Raw genomic sequence first — 22009 nt, 5'->3', positions numbered from 1 at the left:
TGCCCTATGGGCTACTAGGGCTTAACTTACGGGTGACTTATATGTAATGAAAGGGGAACTTAGGGCTTGGTAAGGGGTTTAAATGCCAAGTCAACATGGCAGTATACCACTGCAATTAGGATGCAATGGCAGGCCTCTAACAAGTTTTAGAGTCATATTTCAGTGGGTGGCACAAACAGCTGCAGGCCTCCTCGTAACATTTAATTTACAGGTCCTAGGTATATGCTATACCATTCTACAAGGGACTTACAAGTAAATTAAATATTATAATTAAATATATGCAAATCAAACCATGTTTGCTTAGGGGACTAAACACAATAATTGTAGCACATGTTAGCAGTGCACAAAGTTCTAAGGCAAGCAGAAGCAAAAACTCAGCATAGATTGGAGACAATTAGGCAAAAGGTTTGAGGGAAGACTACCCTAATTCTGACAGGTATAACATTGTGTTATTGTCCTAGTTTCTAGCACTAGATTTACCCACACAGGTGGGGTACTATTTTTATTGGGAGTTGTGTAGGATCGGTGGGTGGTAGGATACATTTTGATCCCCACTGATTCTTGAACTTTCCCACTCAGAAATGTAAGAACATTTGGATATGTGTTTTTAGCCAACGTTTAAGGTTTGCAAGGGACTCAGTAAGAAAACCTCATGACGTTCACACAAAGTTGCACTACCCTGAACTCCCCCAGTGTTTAGTTTTCAGAAATAAGCAGGTTTGATAGCTAGGGGCCGCAATTTACAGCTATCCAAATCGCAAAAGAGGTTTGATTTTGTGTGGAAACATATGAAGTGTCCATATTTTGTTTTAGGTCCGGTCCTGTTATGGGCACTAGTCTGACCCACACAAGTTGGGTACCACTTTTATCGGGCGATATGTGGGACTGTTGGGTGGTTGGCAATTTGTGGATCCCTACAGAGTCTGGAGCTTTTCATTTCAGAAATATAAGGAAAATGTGTGTTTAGGCCAAAGTTTGAGGTTTGTGAGGGCCACCTCCTTTATCATGACCATGGTCTACATGTTGCATGATCTAATCTGTAGGAACGAGGAAGAATAGGATGTACAAGGACATTGGGATGATCCATGCTTCAGTGATGAAAAGTGAATTGATGTTGGGATAAGGGATGAGGTTTGTTGTGTCTCAAGCTTGCAGCATGTAGTACTTCAGAGTTTGCATTGTTGAGTGCAAGTTGAAGAGTGTGTGGGTGGGTGTTAGCAAGATGCATATCCACAGTATGTGTTCTATCTGATCAAAGACTTCCTTTATGCACAATGTGTTTATTAAGGGTATGTCCTCTTTTTCTGTAGATGATATGAAAAAGGAGTCACTGAAAATGGAAAATGGAAGCTCAATTACAGAGTTCTTACTCATTGGGCTGTCTCAGGATCCGACTGTGAAGACTTTTCTCTTTGTGTTATTTTTGATGGTATACATGTTGACTCTAATTGGAAATATCAGCCTTATCACAGCCTGTATCAGTGACCTTCGGCTTCATACGCCGATGTACTTCTTCCTGGGAAACCTTTCCCTGGTGGACATTTGCTTAACTTCTGTGATTGTTCCTAACACGTTGTCCCAACTTCTTGTTAGGAGTAGAATCAGCTTCGCTGGCTGTGCAGCTCAGATGTACACTATGTTGTTATTCGGGATTACAGAATGTGTGCTCCTGGCAATCATGGCATACGATCGTTATGTAGCCATCACATTTCCATTGCACTATACAGTCACCATGCGCATATCGATTTGTAATACATTAGCATCCTGCTGCTGGTTATTTGGCAGTCTGATGGCATTCTCAGGTACCTTTGTTACACTACGGTTGCCAGTATGTGAGTCTAAAATTAATCATTTTTTTTGTGATTCCCATGCTCTTCTGAAGATGGCATGTGTGGACACGTATGTCACAGAGATGATAATCTTCTGTTCAAGTATCTTTATACTATTGATACCAAGCCTCTTCACTGCAATCTCCTACATCCGAATCATTATTACAGTTGTAAGAATCCGCTCCTCTGAAGCCAGATTAAAAGTCTTCTCCACGTGTACCCCTCATCTGATCGTTGTCACCGTATTCTACAGCACTGCCATCTACATGTACATGAGACCAGTGTCTAAAAACTCTGAAGATTTGGATAAAATGATCTCTGTATTTTATACTGTGACCCCACCGATGCTCAACCCCATTATCTACAGTCTACGAAATAAGGATGTGAAGATGGCTCTGAAGAATGTTTTCTTAAGGGCACATTTTAAATTAACATCTTACTTTTGTTCATCAGCCATTCAAAAGATGAGTATTTGAAATCAAAGAGTAGGTATGTGAAATAAAAGAAACTCTTGGACTAAATCACTTAGTTGAATGTAGAATTCAAGCAAAGGTTACATTATGAGTTGGTCACAGCTAAATCACTGATTATCATAGATTTTACACATTCAATGAAACAAAGGTGGAATATCAAAATTGAAGCTCTTTCACCACAATATTAAGAAGGTTGACTCATTGTATGACATGAACACAAAGCAGATAGGGGCAGTCTGACTATTCAGGCCCTGCAAAGTCCAGGTCTACTTACAATTACACCCCAAAACAGGAACGGATATCAACAAACATACAGAGCAGCAAACAGAATGGAGGTAGCATGCTGAAAATGGAAGCACTACAGAAGAAGAAGGCAGCATGGGAAGCTCTCTATGCCTGCAGTGCTCACTTAACAGAGCAGCAGAAACTATATAGAGACTTGGGTGACAGTCCCTTTAGAGCTAAGTATGAGCTGGTACATTCCCATATCAACAGCACAGTGGACTCTTTCAGACAGTGATATGCTGCAATATGTCAATAATTCTGCTTTAGAACTGCCTGTAATATGTGTCCTCTATTTATTTCAATTTGTTTGTTTTTGGTCCCTGCCCCTCACTTAACCCTCACTAGCAGGTAGGTTAAAGGATCCAAGCCGAAGTGTTGCGTGATGCTATATCTGCTACTTCCAGAATTTTGGCATGATAAATGTCCATGAAGAGGCCTTGTAACGATGAATTGTAAAAAAAATCTAGAACTGGAAAAAAGTACCTTGCAACCCACAAAGAAGCAATCTGGTCACCTGAATCAACACACGGTATATATTACCTGTTTGCTTCTGGTGTCCATGTGCAGCTTCTTCCGAGTAAAGTATAAGTCTTTAGTTTTGTATTCTATATTACTTACCATTTCAAGGACCCAGAGATGTAGGTGCATATTCCAATGCTTTGGTCATGTGGCGGACGTGACTTGCATTTACACCTTGCACAGATGCCTAAGAAAGGAACAGTGCCACTTCTCCAACACAACAATCATGTGTAGAGGGATTTAATTCTGATGTCATACAATCGGTGCATGGCTGACATTTAAATAGTGAGGTTTATAGAGCCAGATGTATGAAATTCCTATTTTGCATTTCCTAAATTGCAATTTCGAACAGAGTAGTATCGCTATTAGGAAATCCCAATATAGGAAATCCTATTTCATTCCTGCCTGTGGTCCAATTAGGAATGGCTTTGCAATTTCAAAATTGTGATTTCCAAATCGCAATTTAGGAAATGCAAAGTAAAGGGTGCTGCTAGGCTTAAGGCCTTGATACGTAGTGGGCATTTAAAATGCATATATGCCCTAGGGGAATATGTGCACTTCATGGCACTTCCAAAAATGCATTTTCAAAATTTTCACATGTTTGCCATCGACTTGAAGTCGATGGTAGTTGCATTTCCTAAATTCCCAATTCGCATTTAGGAAATGCTTTGTGCATGTGCTTTAGGAATCGCAAATAGGTAATCCCTATATGCGATTTCCTAAATCGCGGTCGCAATTTGCAATTTCTACTGGGTAAAAATCACAAGTTGTGAGCCTGATTTGGCCTGTTTAAATATCACAAAACCATTTAGCATTTCTTAATGGCCCGAAATTGCGATTTAATCCATTAAGAAATGCTAAATGGCTTTGTACATCGGGTTCAGAAGGCCACCATTTCCGCTCCTGATGACTTGAAAGCCCCAGTCTGAATTGGGATCTTCTTTTCAGAAAACATCAGGTTAAGAATGCAAACTTGCCCACACTGTTAGTAAGACTGTGTAAATTGGAAACTGCAGTGCCCCTATTAACTGAATCCCATGCTAACTTGCTGTCCCAAAGGTGCCCTGCCCAGGACCACATGGCGATTAGACCCATTCCTCAGTGTCTCACATCTGATTCAACCATGGCCCGAGGTTCGATATCGGCTGTACAGGTCCCCCAGGGTTCAGGTTCCCTGTATCCCCTGAACAATACCACAGGAGGTGTAGCCCAAAGGCAGGGGCTACCCAGGGTCTTGGTGGGCAGGGTACACCCTTAAACTCTCCCAAAGAAAAATCATCACTCCAACTGAAAAATACAATCTGTCACTAAATGGCCCCGATCACTGACTTTGATATTAATAAATCCAATGACATTTTGTTTCTGAGTAGGGTTGAGCGGATTTGTCCTTCAGTCAAATGCTTTAGAGGGATTGTATTGTGGTGAATTGTAAAAATCCTTATCATACTCATCGCTTGATCTATCACGGAGTAAGGAGCCAGGGCCTGGGGCTTGGGCCACGTATCAACATTGTCTCACTTGTTTTTTTTTTTACAAACACATCAGACCTCCCTATTTTAGAGATAAGGAGAGGCATTAGCAGACCAGTGACTGGCATGACAATTTAGTGTGTTCAGCTATCACTGTCTCTAATAAGTTCCATCCACTTTTAAATCTAGCGGTTGTAAATTGATGCCAAGTGGGGAAGGGTGCTTACACAGACCTAAACCAACTCCCCACTTCTTCTGGGCCTGAGACCATTGAGGAGGGTATTCATCGTAAAATAGCCTTGCAGGCAGCAACCCATACCCTTGAAGGTTCCTTAGTGAATGGAGATACCACTTGTATTTCCACAACAAAGATTTGTATTTTTCACTCTCCTCCAACATTGTCCACTAGCTCTGAAGTGCAGCCAGCCCTCGGTTAAAAAACAGTCCTCCTACTGAATGACTAATGGTCTCATAAGAATTTTTGGCTTTTCCGATGCCAAGTTCCTCCAAAAGTTTTAATGTGATTTCATTGTGCATATCTGAGCTTGGGGGCAAACGTTTTGAGGAAGACTGGGGTGCTTCTTTAGATCAGTGTGATTTTATGCTGTTCCAGGAAATGTGGGAAATTATCTCCTTGCATAGGCAAGGTTTCAAGACCTTCCATGTCCCAGGTTTGAAAGGCTGCACTGGTAGACCTTCTTTGGTCCTTGTTGTATGGCTAAGGATTACTTTCGATTATAATATAAGGCAGCTAGCCATTGATTCTCCTGGTTTATTGGGTCTTGAAATTCTAGTAGGAAATAAGGTCCACTTATTGCTCCTTAATGTTTATAGTAGGAGTTTTCCTAAGACAACTTAATCTCCAGGTTTGCATCTCTTAAAAGACAACTTAATCACAATAAGAGAGGATGCCATTGTAATAGAAGGTGGTGTGGCGGGGATTCTGCTCATGCACAGAACTATGCGCAGGAAACCAGGACCTCAGTGAATTGTGGTGTAGCAAAAAACTCACCTCAGTACCTAGAACCCCTATCCGACTAGCACCAGTGTCTCATACGTTCTCTGTATCATCTTGAAGCTATCAATGATTAGACAACCCAGAGGAAGCGACTTAGAATACTGTCAGGAATGGTGGGAATCAGAAACACCTTTACGTTATTATTCTCATATCAGTCCACAACATGAGTAATCAGAGACACGGAAAAGTTTAAAATTTTATTTTTAACTACGTGTTCTAAGATGCAGTACTTTGGCTAACATAAGCAGACAAATGATTAGAAATAAAACCATCATCATTGTTACAAGAGCATAAAAAACAAAAGGAGAAATCATATTACAATGATAGTGGAAACAGGTCCTTGTGTACCACGCTCCCCTGGCTAATAAGCTAGTTTTATATAATAATAGAAGATCACTAGGTTTGAATGGGGAACCCCATACCTCAAAGATCAGCTTAGGTGAATCACATCACAGGATCAGCACTGCTCTCTGGGTCTGGAAAAGTTTTCTCCAAGGATGTCTGAATCATGCATGCAAGTGCAATATTAAAGGCACCCTAGTTTCAGATATTTGCAGCTGTGTGCTTGTTGCATCTAGAGCGTGGGCCGATCAACCTGAATTCAACAGCATACATTGTTATTCAACCTTGATGGGTTCTGCACACATTGTTCAGGCTAAGGTCGCGGTGCACGTCTAGGGATGTGAAAAACAGGTTGTTCTCATGTGAAGAAAAAGCAAGCAAGCAGTTTTACTTGTAATAATAACCACCTGTAGTGTCGTGTGCAAAAGCAGCAAAGTGGCAAGATGGCGTTAACATCTAAAACGCTTATGCTAACATAGCAATGTATGCAGACAAACCCCTGTCTCCACTACACCCTCCCTTGAGCGGACCACGAACAAAAATAGGGAAGAAATGTAGGAACGCAAGGTTCAAGTTCGAGTGAGACAGAACCAAAGTCATATATTGCCAATCCATATAAATGGTAGTGAAAAGTTCGAAAAGTTTGTTGGGAAAAAGTAAAACAAATATAAAAATCAACCCGGGGAGCTATATAGCCCATTCTGGAGCAAAAAAAATAAAATATAAAAAATGTAAATTGGTACGTGCGGAAGATGGAGACCTGCCAATTTAATCCATTAAAGTATAGGCACAGTATGTTGCAACAGCCTCCAAGAGGAAGTCATTGTAATCTTCAATAAAAGAGTCAGCCATCCAATCTAATAATGTAAATGAACATACATGTTCTTCGATTACCGGAGCCTCTAGCACAATCAGAGGACAACTTGCGTGTTCTTCTAGATAACTTCGCGCCAGGAAGTCATGAGCCGCTGCATATATATCCCAATGTCCTAGGATTCCATGTGCCGCCGCACAGGCCATAATCCAGATACCAGAACAGTCTAACTCATTAGCCACTAAGGGACTCATCAGTCGATCATAATCCGGGGCAGGAGACACCGTGTTTGACAGGCACAAATCCAGAGCCCATGCAAATGAACAATCTAGGCAATGGATACAGGTTGCATGCAAGTAAAGTATGAGAATCGGAAGGTTAATCCATAGGCTACGCTCAACGTGGCCAGAGGTAGCGTTCCATAGTATTCAAGCATCCTGTTACGAAGTTGGAGCAGCTGGGGCAGACTGTCGTGTGACACAGATTGTGCAGCCATTACAGAGCAAACAAATCAACAGCAGCACACCAGCAGTCAAGGTGAGGATTAATGGAAGCCCGTCGAAGAAGCTGGAAAAAATAGAATGAAAAAATGCCGGTATCACACCAAATATTGTTTGGAACGAGGTCACAAGGCCGGAGCCCACAACTTTGAAAAAATGCGCCAAGCCAGTTGTTAACGAGGCATTGAATATAGGGTGAATCAGAGCACCGAAATGAAGGAGGAGATCAGTATTAAAAAGAGCATGCACCTCGGTGTGGGGGTTAGCTACATGAAGGACAAATGTTTCACGAGAGGAAGCTAGGGCGATGTGAGAGTTCCGACACGTCAGGACCTCGGAACGCATGCGCGGCAGAAAGCAGCTTCCCACCGGAAGGACGGAGCGGTCTAGTGGCCCAAGCCCTTCTGACACACCACCAAACGTCACCCGCGTCACAGACACAGGATTGGTGCGGCGGTCAAACGAAGGCGGAGACAGAGGCAGTCCAGCACGGAAAAGGGGCGGAAAACGAAGGAGGAGTCGTCCACCAACAGAAAGAGACGGGACCGGAGGAGGTGAACGACGAGAACGGAGAAGAACACGAGTTTGAAAAGAAGCAAGTACCAGCTGAGAGACCAGAGAAAGGGGAGCCCAGCGGTATCGAGGAAGAGAAGAAGACGGGAGAGGTGCACCTCGGCAGACCCGGAAACACACCTACGTCCGAAGAGGTCCAAGGTCCCAGCGCCGCGGCCCTAGTCCGGGGTCGTGGCTCAAGGCAAGTGACCGCTCGGGGATCGTTGTGGTGGTGGGCTGGGCAGGGTTGCATGGGGCTATAAACGGGGCACAAAAGAGTGTTTGGGGTGAAACGTTGCCGCCACTGACTTATGCTCCTAGCGCCTAACAGCACCCTGTTCCCCCCCCCCTTATATCCAGTTAAGCACTAAACCCTTGTAGAGTCACAAACCCTGGTGAAGGTAGCACAAGATCTAAACAAGCGCACGAACAAACCAGTAACCCAGTTTATTTTGTTATTTTCATGTCCCGGGGACCGGAATCTTCTGCAAGCAACAAGAGACGAGAGCAGCGGAAAGCGGGACCAAGTGTTGGACCTTACAACCGAAGACTTTTTTGCCTTACAGAACACCACTGGTTGTTGTAACTCCTCCACTTGCTTAGACTTCCATATTTACGTTACACCAGTTCTGGAAGAAAAGATATTAAAAGAAGCAGCTACTTCTTTAAACAAACCTTTATTTGCTGTCATTCTTCCAACAACCCAACCACTTCCCCGAGGGGGAGGGTCATCGCGGTCAGGGGTCACAGCCCTACTGCCCACCAGGCTATTACAGGCGACTTCTTTTTGAGACAATAGATCCCTTATTCTGCTCATCTTGTTGAACTCTGTTTTCAAGGTTGATATGAAAGGCCAGATGGATACATCAAGTCTCCCATGCAGGGGTGGGAAAAGCACATTCTTACAACAGACTACTCGCTGTGAGACAGTTACAATGTACAGAATTCCTACTGGCAACCCGCAGCATGCCTCATTATTTAAAAGCAAATAGCTACCGTTAGCTAATAACGTGAAAGTGGGTGTAATAGCTGGCACATGATTTCCCTTCAAAATGCAAGCTAAATTCAGTGTGTGAACGTTGCATGCGCCATGCAATTGGATGTTCCTACAAACTACTGAGTGATCAGGTGTGGAAGTGCACGTCTCCCCTTTTAAATAAACCTCTTTACCTTCTCTCATGCACCTGTATGTAAATGGTAGTGACCAAACTTCATGTAGGAAAGCGGTACCTAAGGCATAGTGTTTCATACATGAACTGAACTTAAACAATGGAAAAGGTAGTGTGATTAACCCATGGATAAGCCACACAGCTGAGTTCAATTTGGCCACAGAGAATGGTAAAGATTTCAACTTTTCAATATGTAATAGTGAATATGTTGCATCCTTCATGGACATGAATTGTTGTTTATCTGTCACATTAAACGGCAATAATAAAGATGATGTATTCATGTAGTCCCAGGGAACTTTCCCTGCCTTCAACATTTGTAAAGTCCATGCAAACTGCATTATAGAGCGCAGTTGATTTTGACCATGGTATAATACAGACATGTCATCCTGCACAATATCCACTACAGATGAAACAATATTATCTAATGTATACATCCTGGAGGAAAGAGTGTTAATGCTATTATAAATGACAGCAAGCACTTTTTCAAAATGTGCTTGCTCAATAGCTCGCAGTCTAGAAGCAGCTTCAATTTCAGATAGTTTCCAAACTTCGTTGTAAATAGCATATATCCATCTTTGTGATCTGCCACCCACAGGGCCTTTAACAAAATCATTCAAATCTACATCGTCAGTTAATTTGGACAAATTAAGCTTAGCTAACGCCAATGTGGAATGTTTAAGCCAGTTTCAACATAATTTTCCTACCGAATAGGTAGTAGCAGAATGAGAGGTGTCAAACCGGGGGTCAACCCTAACCTGTGTGTAGCCAGTTCTCAGCCCCAAAAAACGATGTTGGCAGGAGTCTGAAGATTGTTGCCATAACAACCATCCTTGGGGATCGAAGCTGGAAATATTGAAGGATGTATTAGCAATAAGTGACTGCAATACATCCAGGGACAGTTCTGTGCGACTATCCCAAAAAGGATAAGCACCCATATCAGAAATAGTAGGGGCGTTCATCTTTTTAGAAGAAACTAATCCAAAGCAGGTGGTCTGAAAAATAGTAGAATTCAAAAATAACATACGGTTTGGGATAAGGCACGCACAATACAGAGCCTCAGAGCATTGCACCTGCCAGGCTTTAGATCCCCAAACAGATTTAAGATCAATGGTATCTTTCCACAGCTCATAGCCCCCTACAGCTAATTCATCCATAAAGGACTTTGAATACAGTAATTTAGTATGTGTCAGTCTAACTTTGGAAGCTGACTCAGCAGACATTTTAAAATAAAAGGCTCCAGGTTTATACAAATCCACAGCATCAAAAGCAGCATAATATTTCAAATCAGAAAAAAGAGCCTCTACGGCCTGGACATCCCAATCATCAGAGCGTATGTTTTGTTTCACAACATCCCCCATAGAAACACGAAGTACATTGGGGACATTAATCACCTCTGTAGTGCCATGAATTTGAAATTTTACAGCATCCCAAACAATCCCATCTAACACAGGCCAGGCAGTAATGTTAACAAAAGTCTGGTCCCTTCTCATGATGTGTGATGAGGAGTATGGAGCCAAAGTCCCATCAATTAATCTAATTGCAGATCTTTCGGTCAGATAATGTCCATTCACGATGCTCATTTTGAGACCAAAAGAATAGGTTGTCGTTGAAAGACTGCACACAGTAGAACGAGTCACTTACAATAAGAGTTGTCACTCAAGGATCAGAAAACTCCAGTGCAAGCACCGGAGCCCGTAGCTCTGCCAACTGAGCGGTACAATCACCCAATGTCTGTGTATGCACGACATCAAACTTGAATTCTCCATTCACAAAAGTACCAGCCACTATTGCGCGGGCCACTGAATAAGCGTGCTTAGAATCCGTCGCTGGTTGTGCCGAACCGTCAGTGTAAATGATACAATTGTAAACCTCAAGTGGGCGCAAAGACAGAGGAGCTGGATGAACAAATTCATACTGCAAGTACTCCTGAGTCTGCAATGAGGCCTCAAAAATGAAAGTGACCTCCAGAGATGTCAAAGAAGTGGCCCATTGTATCCAACGTGGATGCAAAGCTTTAGAATTGGGTACACTGGCCTCAAGGGCAGGATACGGTGTGACAACCAACATGCATTTCCCCTGTGACAGCGCTCTCTCTTTCAGAATTGCCATCTGCACTGCAGTCAAAACCTTTTTGAGGGTGGAAAAGCGCATTTCAACCGAAGTGTACAAGTGTGACTTGTAAGCAATAGGGACTGTGTCTCCCTCATTAAACGTTAAGTACGTGAAACCCACTGCGCCAGGCACAATTCTTATTACGAGGTTTGTGTGGTTATCACGTGTCAATAAGTATTTAGAAGCAAGAAGATCAGCCTGCAAAGATTGCAGGATAGCTGAATGTTCTGGCAGTCTGCTCGATTTGGAAAAAGTAGGTATATAATGGCTTGATACGCTGGGCATAATCGGGAATGTAAGTATGCCCGAAATTTAAAAAAAACAGCAAAGATTGTAGTTTTTTCGGAGTTGTGGGAGCACGCAAACATGTACATTTCTCCAAGAAGTGAGGTGCTAAACCTCCACCTTCATTGTTGAGCTCATAGCCCAAAAACAACACTGTATACTCTGCAACGTGTGATTTCGCAAAGTTAAATTTGTAACTGAAGTCTGCAAACATAACAATGATGCGGTCAACGCGACACAGATGCGGCCATAATTCGTCGTCTGTGAGATAAATATCATCAATATATGAGTACGCATCAGGGTCAATGCTCTCTAACAAAGAGACTACACGGGCGGCAAAGACTGCAGGACTGTTTTTGTAGCCCATGGCTAATCTTTTAAACTGTTTTTGTTTGCCGCCAGAAGTAAAGGCTGTCCATTGACTACTAGTAGAGGACAGGTTATGGCTATAAAAGCCATTGGAGATGTCAAGTGTGGTCTTAAACCTTTTTCTCACAAGTCTATCAACGAGGGCAGAACTGTGGGAATTTTGTTCCGGCGACGTTCAACAATGAGAGTTCAAATGCCGATAATCCAAAACTAGGCGGTACGACCCATCAGGTTTGGTTATAGTGAAGAGAGGATTATTCATAGGTGACACGCATGTTTCAATTACACCTTGGTATTCCAATTGTTCAAGGATTTCTGCGACGTGAGATCTCGTTGCGTGGGATATTGGGGTTGTGGCTGTGGCATAGACCGTAACGGAATCTCATGGCTTGGTGATAATTTATTCCACCCAACCTGAGTACGGTACAACGCCGGAGCAAGCACTTGTGCCCACTCTTCTGCACAGTGTGCGTGAAAGATGGGAGGATTACCTCCTCCCCGCTGGGAGTAGTCAAAACGAAAGCTGGGGGCCAGTCTGCCTCTGAGAACAGTATGTCATATGTAGACGTTAGATTCTCCCCAAAAATCCCTTTTATGGTACGTTGTATGTCACCTTCAATTTAAAGGACTATGCCATATAGTCTGTCAGGGGGAGCCACTCTAGTGTCAGCAGTTTCTACAGTAATAAATGTGTCAGTTGCTGTCCCCTTCAGATATGAACGCAGTGCTTGCCGCACTACTGTAACCTCTGCTGCGCTGTCTAGCAGCGTTAGTGCCCATGTCAGGTCCTGAAGCTGTGTTCTCACTATCTGTGGCATACCTTGCTGTTAGTGCAGCAACTTTTTTTTCTGAAATGGAGGTTTTTGTCGTGCAAATTCGTCCTGCTTGCCTTTACCATCAGCTGGGCGGGGCTATTCACGTCCTTGGGGGGCACCCCGACCTATGCCACGTTCACCTCCACCGGATTATGAAACCGATGTTCCTGTGAAGAATGAGGAGAACGTTGTTCAGGAACCTGAAATCTATCAGGAGACCTAATTCTTGTGCGATCGCGCAATTCATATGTGCGTTCAGTAGTCACTTGTACGGTGACTCGGGACGAGACCCCTGTTTCTCTTGCTGCTTCCCCTGTTTCTTAGTTTTCCAAGTTTGTTTAGGAAAAACTGGACGGTCGTGCGTGTGTGTGTGTGTGTGTGGGCGGTTCTGTCCTCATAGAGTGGGTTAAACTTGACAGAACAAGAGAAACACTATCTTTGTGAGGTCCCGTGTGTGTGTGTGTGTGCAAGTTGTATGGATGGTGAGTGTGTGTGTGTAAACCTAAAGATCACAAGTGCATATCAACAGGCTGGCTCAGAGAAATCAGTTCCTGCAGCAGAGTGTAACCTGTAGAAGATGCCTGATTTCCAGCAGCATTAACCCCTCATGGGTCCGCCCCGTCCCTGGTGTCCTGCGTTTTTTCCTCCTGGTTCTCTGCTTGTGAGTTCCTCACGTTGTAAGGAATGGGACGGGGAGGACCCATGAGGGGGTAATGTCTTTTTACTTACCAGTAATCTTCATTACCCCGATTAGGGTCCACCTCGTCCCTTTCCTCTTCCCTCCCTCCCTCCCGCTCTGTTTGTGTCTGGGTCTTGTTGATAACAGGCATGGCGGTAGGTGGGAGGGGTTTATGTGACCTTTAGACTTTGGTTTTCTAGCATTGTGATTGGCTGGGTGGAGGCAGGGCTGCCTCACTTTGTAAGGACTGGAACGGGGAGGACCCTAATCAGTGTAATGAAGATTACCGGTAAGTAACAAGGCATTAATGTAATGGTTCATCCTTCAAGTGTTAAATGAAGTAGTTTGAAATATAGCAGAGCTACAGGCATTTACTGAACGACATGGGCACTGGTTCGTTTTCAAAATAATACAAATAAGTGAGGTAAACATTGAAGTGTGAGAAATGAGTCTGAAAACATAATCCTTCTATTGAGGGGCCACTAGCGAGTTTTAACTGATTTATGGAAGATACTTCCACCACTTCTCCAGAAAAAGAAACAAAATATGTAACGGGCTGTTTCTCTTGGTCTGTAATGATTTCCAATGTCTCTAGCTTCCTAAACACTATCCACCAAAAACGGAATAATCACCTGTGAGTATAGGTTTCCTACAGGCCACACTACAGGCCCCGGTGTAAAGCCAGGCAGCGCTCTTGAAAGAGAGCACATAGAAGTCTAAGCGGGAGTAACAATTAATGCTCTAAAACCCAGTTTCTGAGCTGAACACTGCTGAAGCCAACAGCAAAGGCGGAGGGACAATAGGACCTATTATGAGTATGAAAGGGACATGTCCTGCCCACATTCCCAGTGTACAGTGGAGCCACAAGCATTTGCAGGCGGGCATGCTCAGTGTTATATATGTGAGCCTCCAGGATGTAGTACAGGCCTCGGTGTTATATATGTGAACCTCCAGGATGTAATACAGGCCTTGTTGTTATATATGTGAACCTCCAGGATGTGATACAAGCCTCAGTGTTATATATGCAAACCTCCAGGATGTAATACAGGCCTCGGTGTTATTTATGCGAACCTCCAAGGTGTAATATAGGCCTTGTGTTACGTATTCGAACCTCGAGGATGTAATACAGGCCTCGGTGTTTTATATGTGAACCTCCAGGATGTAATACAGGCCTTATGTTATATATGTGAACCTCCAGGATGTAATACAGGCCTCTGAGTTATATATGTGAACATCCAGGATGTAATACAGGCCTCGGTGTTAAAATGTGAGCCTCCAGGATGTAATACAGGCCTCGGTGTTATATATGTTAACCTCCAGGATGTAATACAGGCCTCGGTGTTATATATGTGAACCTATTGGATGTCACACAGGTCTCTGTGTTATATATGTGAACCTCCAGGATGTAATACAGGCTTGTGCTATAAATGTGACCCTCCAGGATGTAATACTGGCCTTGGTGTTATATATGTGAACCTCCAGGACATAATATAGGCCTCGTGTTATATATGTGAACCTCCAGGATGTAATACAGGCCTTGTTGTTATATATGTGAACCTCCAGGATGTGATACAGGCCTCAGTGTTATATATGCAAACCTCCAGGATGTAATACAGGACTCGGTGTTATTTATGCGAACCTCCAAGATGTAATATAGGCCTTGTGTTACGTATGCGAACCTCGAGGATGTAATAGAGGCCTCGGTGTTTTATATGTGAACCTCCAGGATGTAATACAGGCCTTATGTTATATATGTGAACCTCCAGGATGTAATACAGGCCTCTGTGTTATATATGTGAACATCCAGGATGTAATACAGGCCTCGGTGTTATAAATGTGAACCTCCAGGATGTAATACAGGCCTCGGTGTTATATATGTGAACCTCCAGCATGTAATACAGGCCTCGGTGTTATATATGTGAACCTATTGGATGTCACACAGGTCTCTGTGTTATATATGTGAACCTCCAGGATGTAATACAGGCTTGTGCTATAAATGTGACCCTCCAGGATGTAATACTGGCCTTGGTGTTATATATGTGAACCTCCAGGACATAATATAGGCCTCGTGTTATATATGTGAACATCCAGGATGTAATACAGGCCTTGTGTGTTATATATGTGAACCTCCAGGATTTCAAACAGGCCTTGTGTTATAAATGAGAACCTCCAGGAAGTAATACAGGCCTAGTGTTATATATGTGAACCTCTAGGATGTAATACAGGCTTCAGAGTTATATACTTGAACCTCCAGGATGTAATGCAGGCATCGGTGTTATATATGTGAACCTCCAGGATGTAGAACAGGCCTCGGTGTTATATATGTGAACCTCCAGGATGTAATGCAGGCCTTGATATTATATATGTGAACCTCCAGGATGTAATGCAGGCCTCTGCATTTTATATGTGAACCTCCAGGATGTAATGAAGGCCTTGGTGTAATATGTGTGAACCTCCAGGATGTAATGCAGGCCTTGATATTATATATGTGAACCTCCAGGATGTAATGCAGGCCTCTGCATTTTATATGTGAACCTCCAGGATGTAATGAAGGCCTTGGTGTAATATGTGTGAACCTCCAGGATGTAATGGAGGCCTCGGTGTTATATATCTGAACCTCCAGGATGTAATGTGGCCTCGGTGTTATGTATGTGAAGCTCCAGGATGTAATGCATGCCTCGCTGTTATCTCCAGGTTGTAATGCAGGCTTCGGTGATATATATGTGAACCTCGATGATGTACTGAAGGCCTCGGTGTTATATATGTGAAACTACAGGATGTAATGCAGGCCTTAGTGTTTTATATGTGAACCTCCAGGATGTAATGCATGCCTCTGTGTTATATATGGAAAACCTCAAGGATGTCATACAGGCCTCGCTTTTATATATGGAAACCTCCAGGATGTAATACAGGCCTTGGTGTTGTATATGTGAACCTCCAGTATGTAATACAGGCCTCGTTGTTGTATATATGTGAATCGTAATGCAGGTCTTGATGTTATATATGTGAACCTCCAGGATGTAATGCAGACCTTGGTGTTATATATGTGAACCTCCAGAATGTCATACAGGCCTATGTATTATATGTGTGAACCTCTAGGATGTAATACAGGCCTCAGTGTTATATATGTGAACTTCCAGGATGTAATGCAGGCCTAGGTGTTATATATGTGAATCTCCATGATGTAATTCAGGCCTTGGTGTTATATATATGTGAAACCTCCAGTATGTAATACAGGCCACGGTATTCTATATGTGAACCTCCAGGATGTAATGCAGGCATTGGTGTTATATGTGGGAACCTCCAGGATGTAATACAGGCCTCAGTGTTATATATGTGAACCTCCAGGATGTAATGCAGGCCTCAGTGTTATACATATGAACTTCCAGGATGTAATACAGGCCTCCTTTTAGATATGTGAACCTCCAGGATACAATACAGGCCTCTCTGTTATATATGTCATTCTCCAGGATGTAATACAGGCCTAGTGTTGTATATGTTAACTTCCAGCATGTAATACAGACCTCAGTGTTATATATGTGAATCTCCAGTATGTAACACAGGCCTCAGTGTTATTAATGTGGACCTCCAGGTTATAATGCAGGCCTCAGTGATTTATATGTGAACCTCCAGGATGTAACGCAGGCCTCGGTGTTATATATGTGAACCTCCAAAATGTGATACAAGCCTCGGTGTTATATATGTGAACCTCCAGGATGTAAAACAGTCCTCGGTGTTGTATATGTGAACCTCCAGGTTGTTACACAGGCCTCGGTGTTATATAAGTGTGAACCATGATGCAGGTCTTGGTGTTATATATGTGAACCTCCAGGTTGTAATACAGGCCTCAGTGTTGTATATGTGAACCTCCAGGATGTAATACAGGCCTCGGAGTTGTAAATGTGAACCTCCAGGATGTAATACAGGCCTTAGTGTTATATGTATGTGAACCATAATGCAGGTCTTGGTGTTATATATGTGAACCTCCAGGATGTAATACAGGCCTCATGTTTAATATGTGAACCTCCAGAATGTAATACAGGCCTTGGTGTTTTATATGTGAACCTCCAGGTTGTAATGCAGACCTCTGTGTTATATATGTGAACGTCCAGGATGTAATGCAGGCCTAGGTGTTATATATGTGAACCTCCCGGATGTAATGCAGGCCTCGATGTTATACATGTGAACCTTCAGGATGTAATGCAGGCCTCAGCGTTTTATATGTAAACCTCCAGGATGTAATGCAGGTCTTCGTGTTATATATCTGAACCACCAGGATGTAATACAGGCCTCAGTGATGTTTGTGTGAACCTCCATACAGGCCTCTGTATTATATATGTGAACCTCCAGGATGTAATACAGGCCTCAGTGTTATATATGTGAACCTCCAGGATGTAATGCAGGCCTCCGTGTTATATATGTGAACCTTTCAAATGTAATGCAGGCCTCGGTGTTATATATGTGAACCTCCAGGATGTAATGCAGGCCTCTGTGTTATATATGTGAACATCCAGGATGTAATACAGTCCTCAGTGTTATGTATGTGAACCTCCAGGATGTAAAACAAGCCTCCTCTACAACTCTGCATGTAGTGGTCCTCACATGGAAAGATGCCATGAGTGGGCAGCATACCCAGACAATCTCCAAGAAGAGTGACTGTTCCCATGTAAGATGCACTGCAGGATATCCCAGAGTCTTCTTGTGATGAGATCCACCAATCTCAGCTCTGGCATAGACAAGCAGTGGCACTCTCCTAATATAAAACATTGTATAGTAATGATATTCAATGGTGTTGTATATACTCATTTTAAAATGCAAAAGGCCACCAGAGCATGCTTAAATGCATGTTTGATAGTCTTTATGTATCACCTGGCAGCTCCCATTGCCCACCCTGTCCCCTCTTCACCTGAGCCTCTTTGGGTACAGTTATGGCTCCACCACTAACAGACTCCTAGAGCTGGGCCTGTCATACAGAGAGAATTGCTGTGGGACATGGGATCATGCACATTGGTGTGGAGAGCATACAGGAATCATTTATGAATTCAGCATCTGAATGTGCTATTTCAACATGTCCCAAACCCACGTGTTCTTTGCATTAACTTACTTGAAGTGAAGTGTCTCACCCAGCTGAGTCCACAACCTTTCAAAACAGGTAAATTGTTAAAGTATTAAGTGAAGTACTGTTTTATCTTCATACATACACAGTTACTCGTTACATCTTTTGGATGACTGCCCTCTAAGATTCTCTGCCTTTAAGCGCTTAGAAGTCATAGGGCAGTCTTTGCAGCACAAATGCACTGCATGCCACAGCGAGTACCCATCACCTCCTTGTGAAATCACCATGCAGCACCCTGCCATGGCTCAATGGTCACAGCAGTGCCCTCTATAAAGGACTCCAGCCTTCACTCCCTGTCTGGGGGTTAGGGCAGCATGTCCCAGGGGCACTGCCAAATCTCAGGAGAGTACCCTGTTAGTAAGGAGGTATCTCTCCACTACAGCATAAGGGACAGAGCAATGGCTCAGCCCACTTCAAGCATTGCCTCTCTTCACTGGGACTGATAGCCTTTTTTATGTGCAGATGTGCACCTCTGCCAAAAGCAGCACACTTAAGTGATGGGCTGTTAAGCAAATTCCTGCTTGGGGGGGAGGGGTGCACGTGCTGTGGTTTCCTGTGATAAGTGTTCTTTCTTCTCAGGTTTCAGGATCAGGCAGAGCTGTAACAAAATATATTTTACTACTGTATTTTGCATTTTCCTCATTGAGAGTTGGCTTTTCCTTTAGCTGTGGTTTATACTTATTTTCAGTTCATGGTGAAAACAGACATGAAACCCATGGGTAAACCCGCAAAGCTATATGTTTCTGAAAAGTAGAAAAAGTTTGCCATTCGCCAATGGAGCTTTTGTGCATATTGCTCATGGTTTTCCTGAAGACTTTAATAGATGCAATAAAATAGTAACAGAAATAAGTAGGAAAAATACAAATTGGTGACATTTCCATCCGCATTTTTCTGGTGTCACTTGGCTGGTCTGGAGCCTGTTTCCTATCTATTTGGGGTCCTGTTAAGGGGCGTGTTCCAGTCACAAGAAATTCAAGGTCACCTGAGCTAGAATGGTTCAAGGGATCCAGGGTGGTAGCCATTCACTCTTTGAACCCCGGACAATGACTGGTCATCATTGTGGAGGGCTGCGTCACGGCGTGATCATGGAGTGCGGCCCCAATAACCATCACACTTAGTTAGAATATAAACCAACATAGTGGGCCAATTTAAATTGAAAAGAAAAAAACAATTGATGGTTTTCATGATGTGTGCATCAACTCCAAGCATATCTACTCGTTCTTCTGATGCTGTTTAATTTTAATTGAAACAACATCAGGAACTAATAAACCTTGATGTTTTATTCTCTCACTGTTCTTCCTTTTCCTTTTCCTTTTTCTTCTATCCTCTTTTTTATTTTCTAACAATAATTCCATTATTTCATTCTGGTGCTTTCTGTCCAATTTCACCTCATTCACCTTTCTGGTTTTCATATTCAATCGTACCTAATAAACTAAGAACCATAATTGACCTCAGATAAAAGATTTCTGATTGAAATGTTTTGCTGATTTATCTCTAAATGAACTAATAGTAGTAAATCCGGCAGTGTTTATAGTAAGACATTGTGGTTGTCTTGCTTTTTAGCCTTTAACCCCTTCAGCGCTCATGACGGAACCACTCCGTCATGAGCCACGGGCGCCGTGTGCTCATGACGGAGTGGTTCCGTCATGCTGCGGCCGTTGGCCGCCGCTCCTCCCACGCTGCGCTGATTCCCACCCTGTGCGGGCGATTAGCGCAGTGGGCGGAGTCATGACGGAACCACTACGTCATGAGCACAGCTCAACCGTGGCTCATGACGGAGTGGCTCCGTCATGAGCACAGCGCCACCGCGCTGCCCCCAAACCCCCCCAGCGCTGCGGCGGAATTCCCGCCGCAGCCAAGGGGTTAAAAAGCACATGCGTTGGGTTAGAAAATGCAACGTCTAATTGTAAAGATGAAATCTAAGGAGCTTACACTTGTGCTTTTGACATATTTTGTTTAATTAATATGTATTAATGCTCCTTTACCCCATGCTCTAAAAGTCATATATGCTCTGTGGTCGTTCACCAAAGAGACAGCACCAATGGATGGTGTAGATGTTCATTATCTAAGCATAAATCCTAACGGCAAACATAACATATACAAAACAACCTATGTGGCAGCTACTAGCTGTATACAAAGACTGTCTGCACTGAAGGCACTGGGCCCCAAGTCACTTGAACAAGCACAGCCTTGCTTCATTCCTAGAAGTCAGAGGACCTACCTATGCATGTTAGAGCACTCAGAGATATCTAATGATCTGGTACAAATATATGGCCCAAAGACAATTACCAGTAGGAATGAACAAGCTATTGACTCAAGTATCAATCAATCAATCAGTGGTTTATAGAGCCCGCTACTCACCCGTGAGGGTCTCAAGGAGGGGGGTAAAACAGCTCCGGGTCAGTCGAAGAGCCAGGTCTTGAGTTCTTTCCTGAACGTGTGGAGGGTTGGGGAGCATCTGATGTTGACCGGGAGCTTGTTCCAGGTTTTGGCTGCGATGTAGGAGAAAGCTCTCCCGCCCATTCTGCTTTTGTGGATGCGGGGGGGCCTCTTGGGTGTGTGGAAACTTACCCGGTCGTTGAGGTATTTGGGTCCGATGTTGTTGAGGGATTTGTAGGAGTGGGTGAGGAGTTTGTAGGTGACCCTCTTCTCGATGGGGAGCCAGTGGAGGTTTCGCAGGTGTTGGGTCAAATGTATGTGGGGCGGTGTCCCTAGGACGAGCCTGGCGGCAGCATTCTGAATGGTTTGGAGCTTGCGTAGAAGAGTTTTGGTGATTCCGGCGTAGAGGGCGTTGCCATAGTCAAGTCTGCTGGTGATGTATGCAGATAAGTACAGAGGATCATTAGTTTTGTGCTCTGTCTTGATAATTCATCTACTTCTGTTCAATATTCTATAGGTTTTCCAGGTGCGAGATCCGGCAAAAGAGGGGTATCATAGTGTGATATATTGCGTCATTAGAGTAGTTACATTCCCTATGCATATTCCTAGCGAATAGTCTCTGTATCTATTATCCTTATTTGTGATGTGTTTCCAGTCCATATCTCTGAAGTATGGAAAGATTATTTGTTTAAACCTCAAGGAGGAAGAAGAAAGACCTGGACATCGTGGCAGAGGTATGGGGGATATTACACATCAGAGCACAATGCCAATGTTAGAGAGTTTGCTGTGCAATCAAGCCTATAGAGGTGATATGAGAGTAAAAGGAGGCTGTGATGCAGAAGAAAGAAAAACAAGTCCAGAATAGGAGAGGCAAATGGAGAAGAATTCACTGCAAATTCTTTGCAACTAGGTTTTTACGAAAATCAGTCACCAATTTCCTCAGCTCTTTTCTTCGTCCCTTAGAAAAGAAGGTGGGCAGGATTCAAAATCCCGTGATTTAAGCTTATGAAATATTAACAAACTCAAATTTTTTTGTGAGAAATAATTTAATTTTTTTTATTTTTTATTATGAGAGATGTCACTGACATACACAGCCGATCGCTTACAACCCTGGGGCCGGCAGTGTTTATACATAAGACACATCACACAGCTATTTTGCCCACATCCCGGAGGCCGGGCAGCATAATTCTTATGAGTCACAGTTCTGGGTGATATACTAGGCGAGACTGCCGTGCTTCAGTATCTTCAATGTATATTAAAGATAATAATTTTTTTTAATTACAA

The 22009-nt window shown here is 43.2% G+C and overlaps 1 protein-coding gene across 1 annotated transcript; it reads left to right on the top strand.

The window, feature by feature from the left end:
- The first annotated feature begins 1336 nt into the window (after positions 1 to 1336).
- On the top strand, positions 1337 to 2305 carry LOC146822260 (olfactory receptor 2D3-like). Its single transcript, XM_085610002.1, has one exon. It carries the CDS (start codon positions 1337 to 1339, stop codon positions 2303 to 2305), a length of 969 nt encoding a protein of 322 aa, XP_085466128.1.
- The last annotated feature ends 19704 nt before the right edge of the window (positions 2306 to 22009 follow it).

The sequence above is a fragment of the Triturus cristatus genome, chromosome 6 (genome assembly GCF_964204655.1).
Source record: "Triturus cristatus chromosome 6, aTriCri1.1, whole genome shotgun sequence".
Taxonomy (NCBI): domain Eukaryota; kingdom Metazoa; phylum Chordata; class Amphibia; order Caudata; family Salamandridae; genus Triturus; species Triturus cristatus.
The sequence above is the reverse complement of the archived record's forward strand: the minus strand, read 5'-3'. Positions and strand labels throughout refer to the sequence as shown.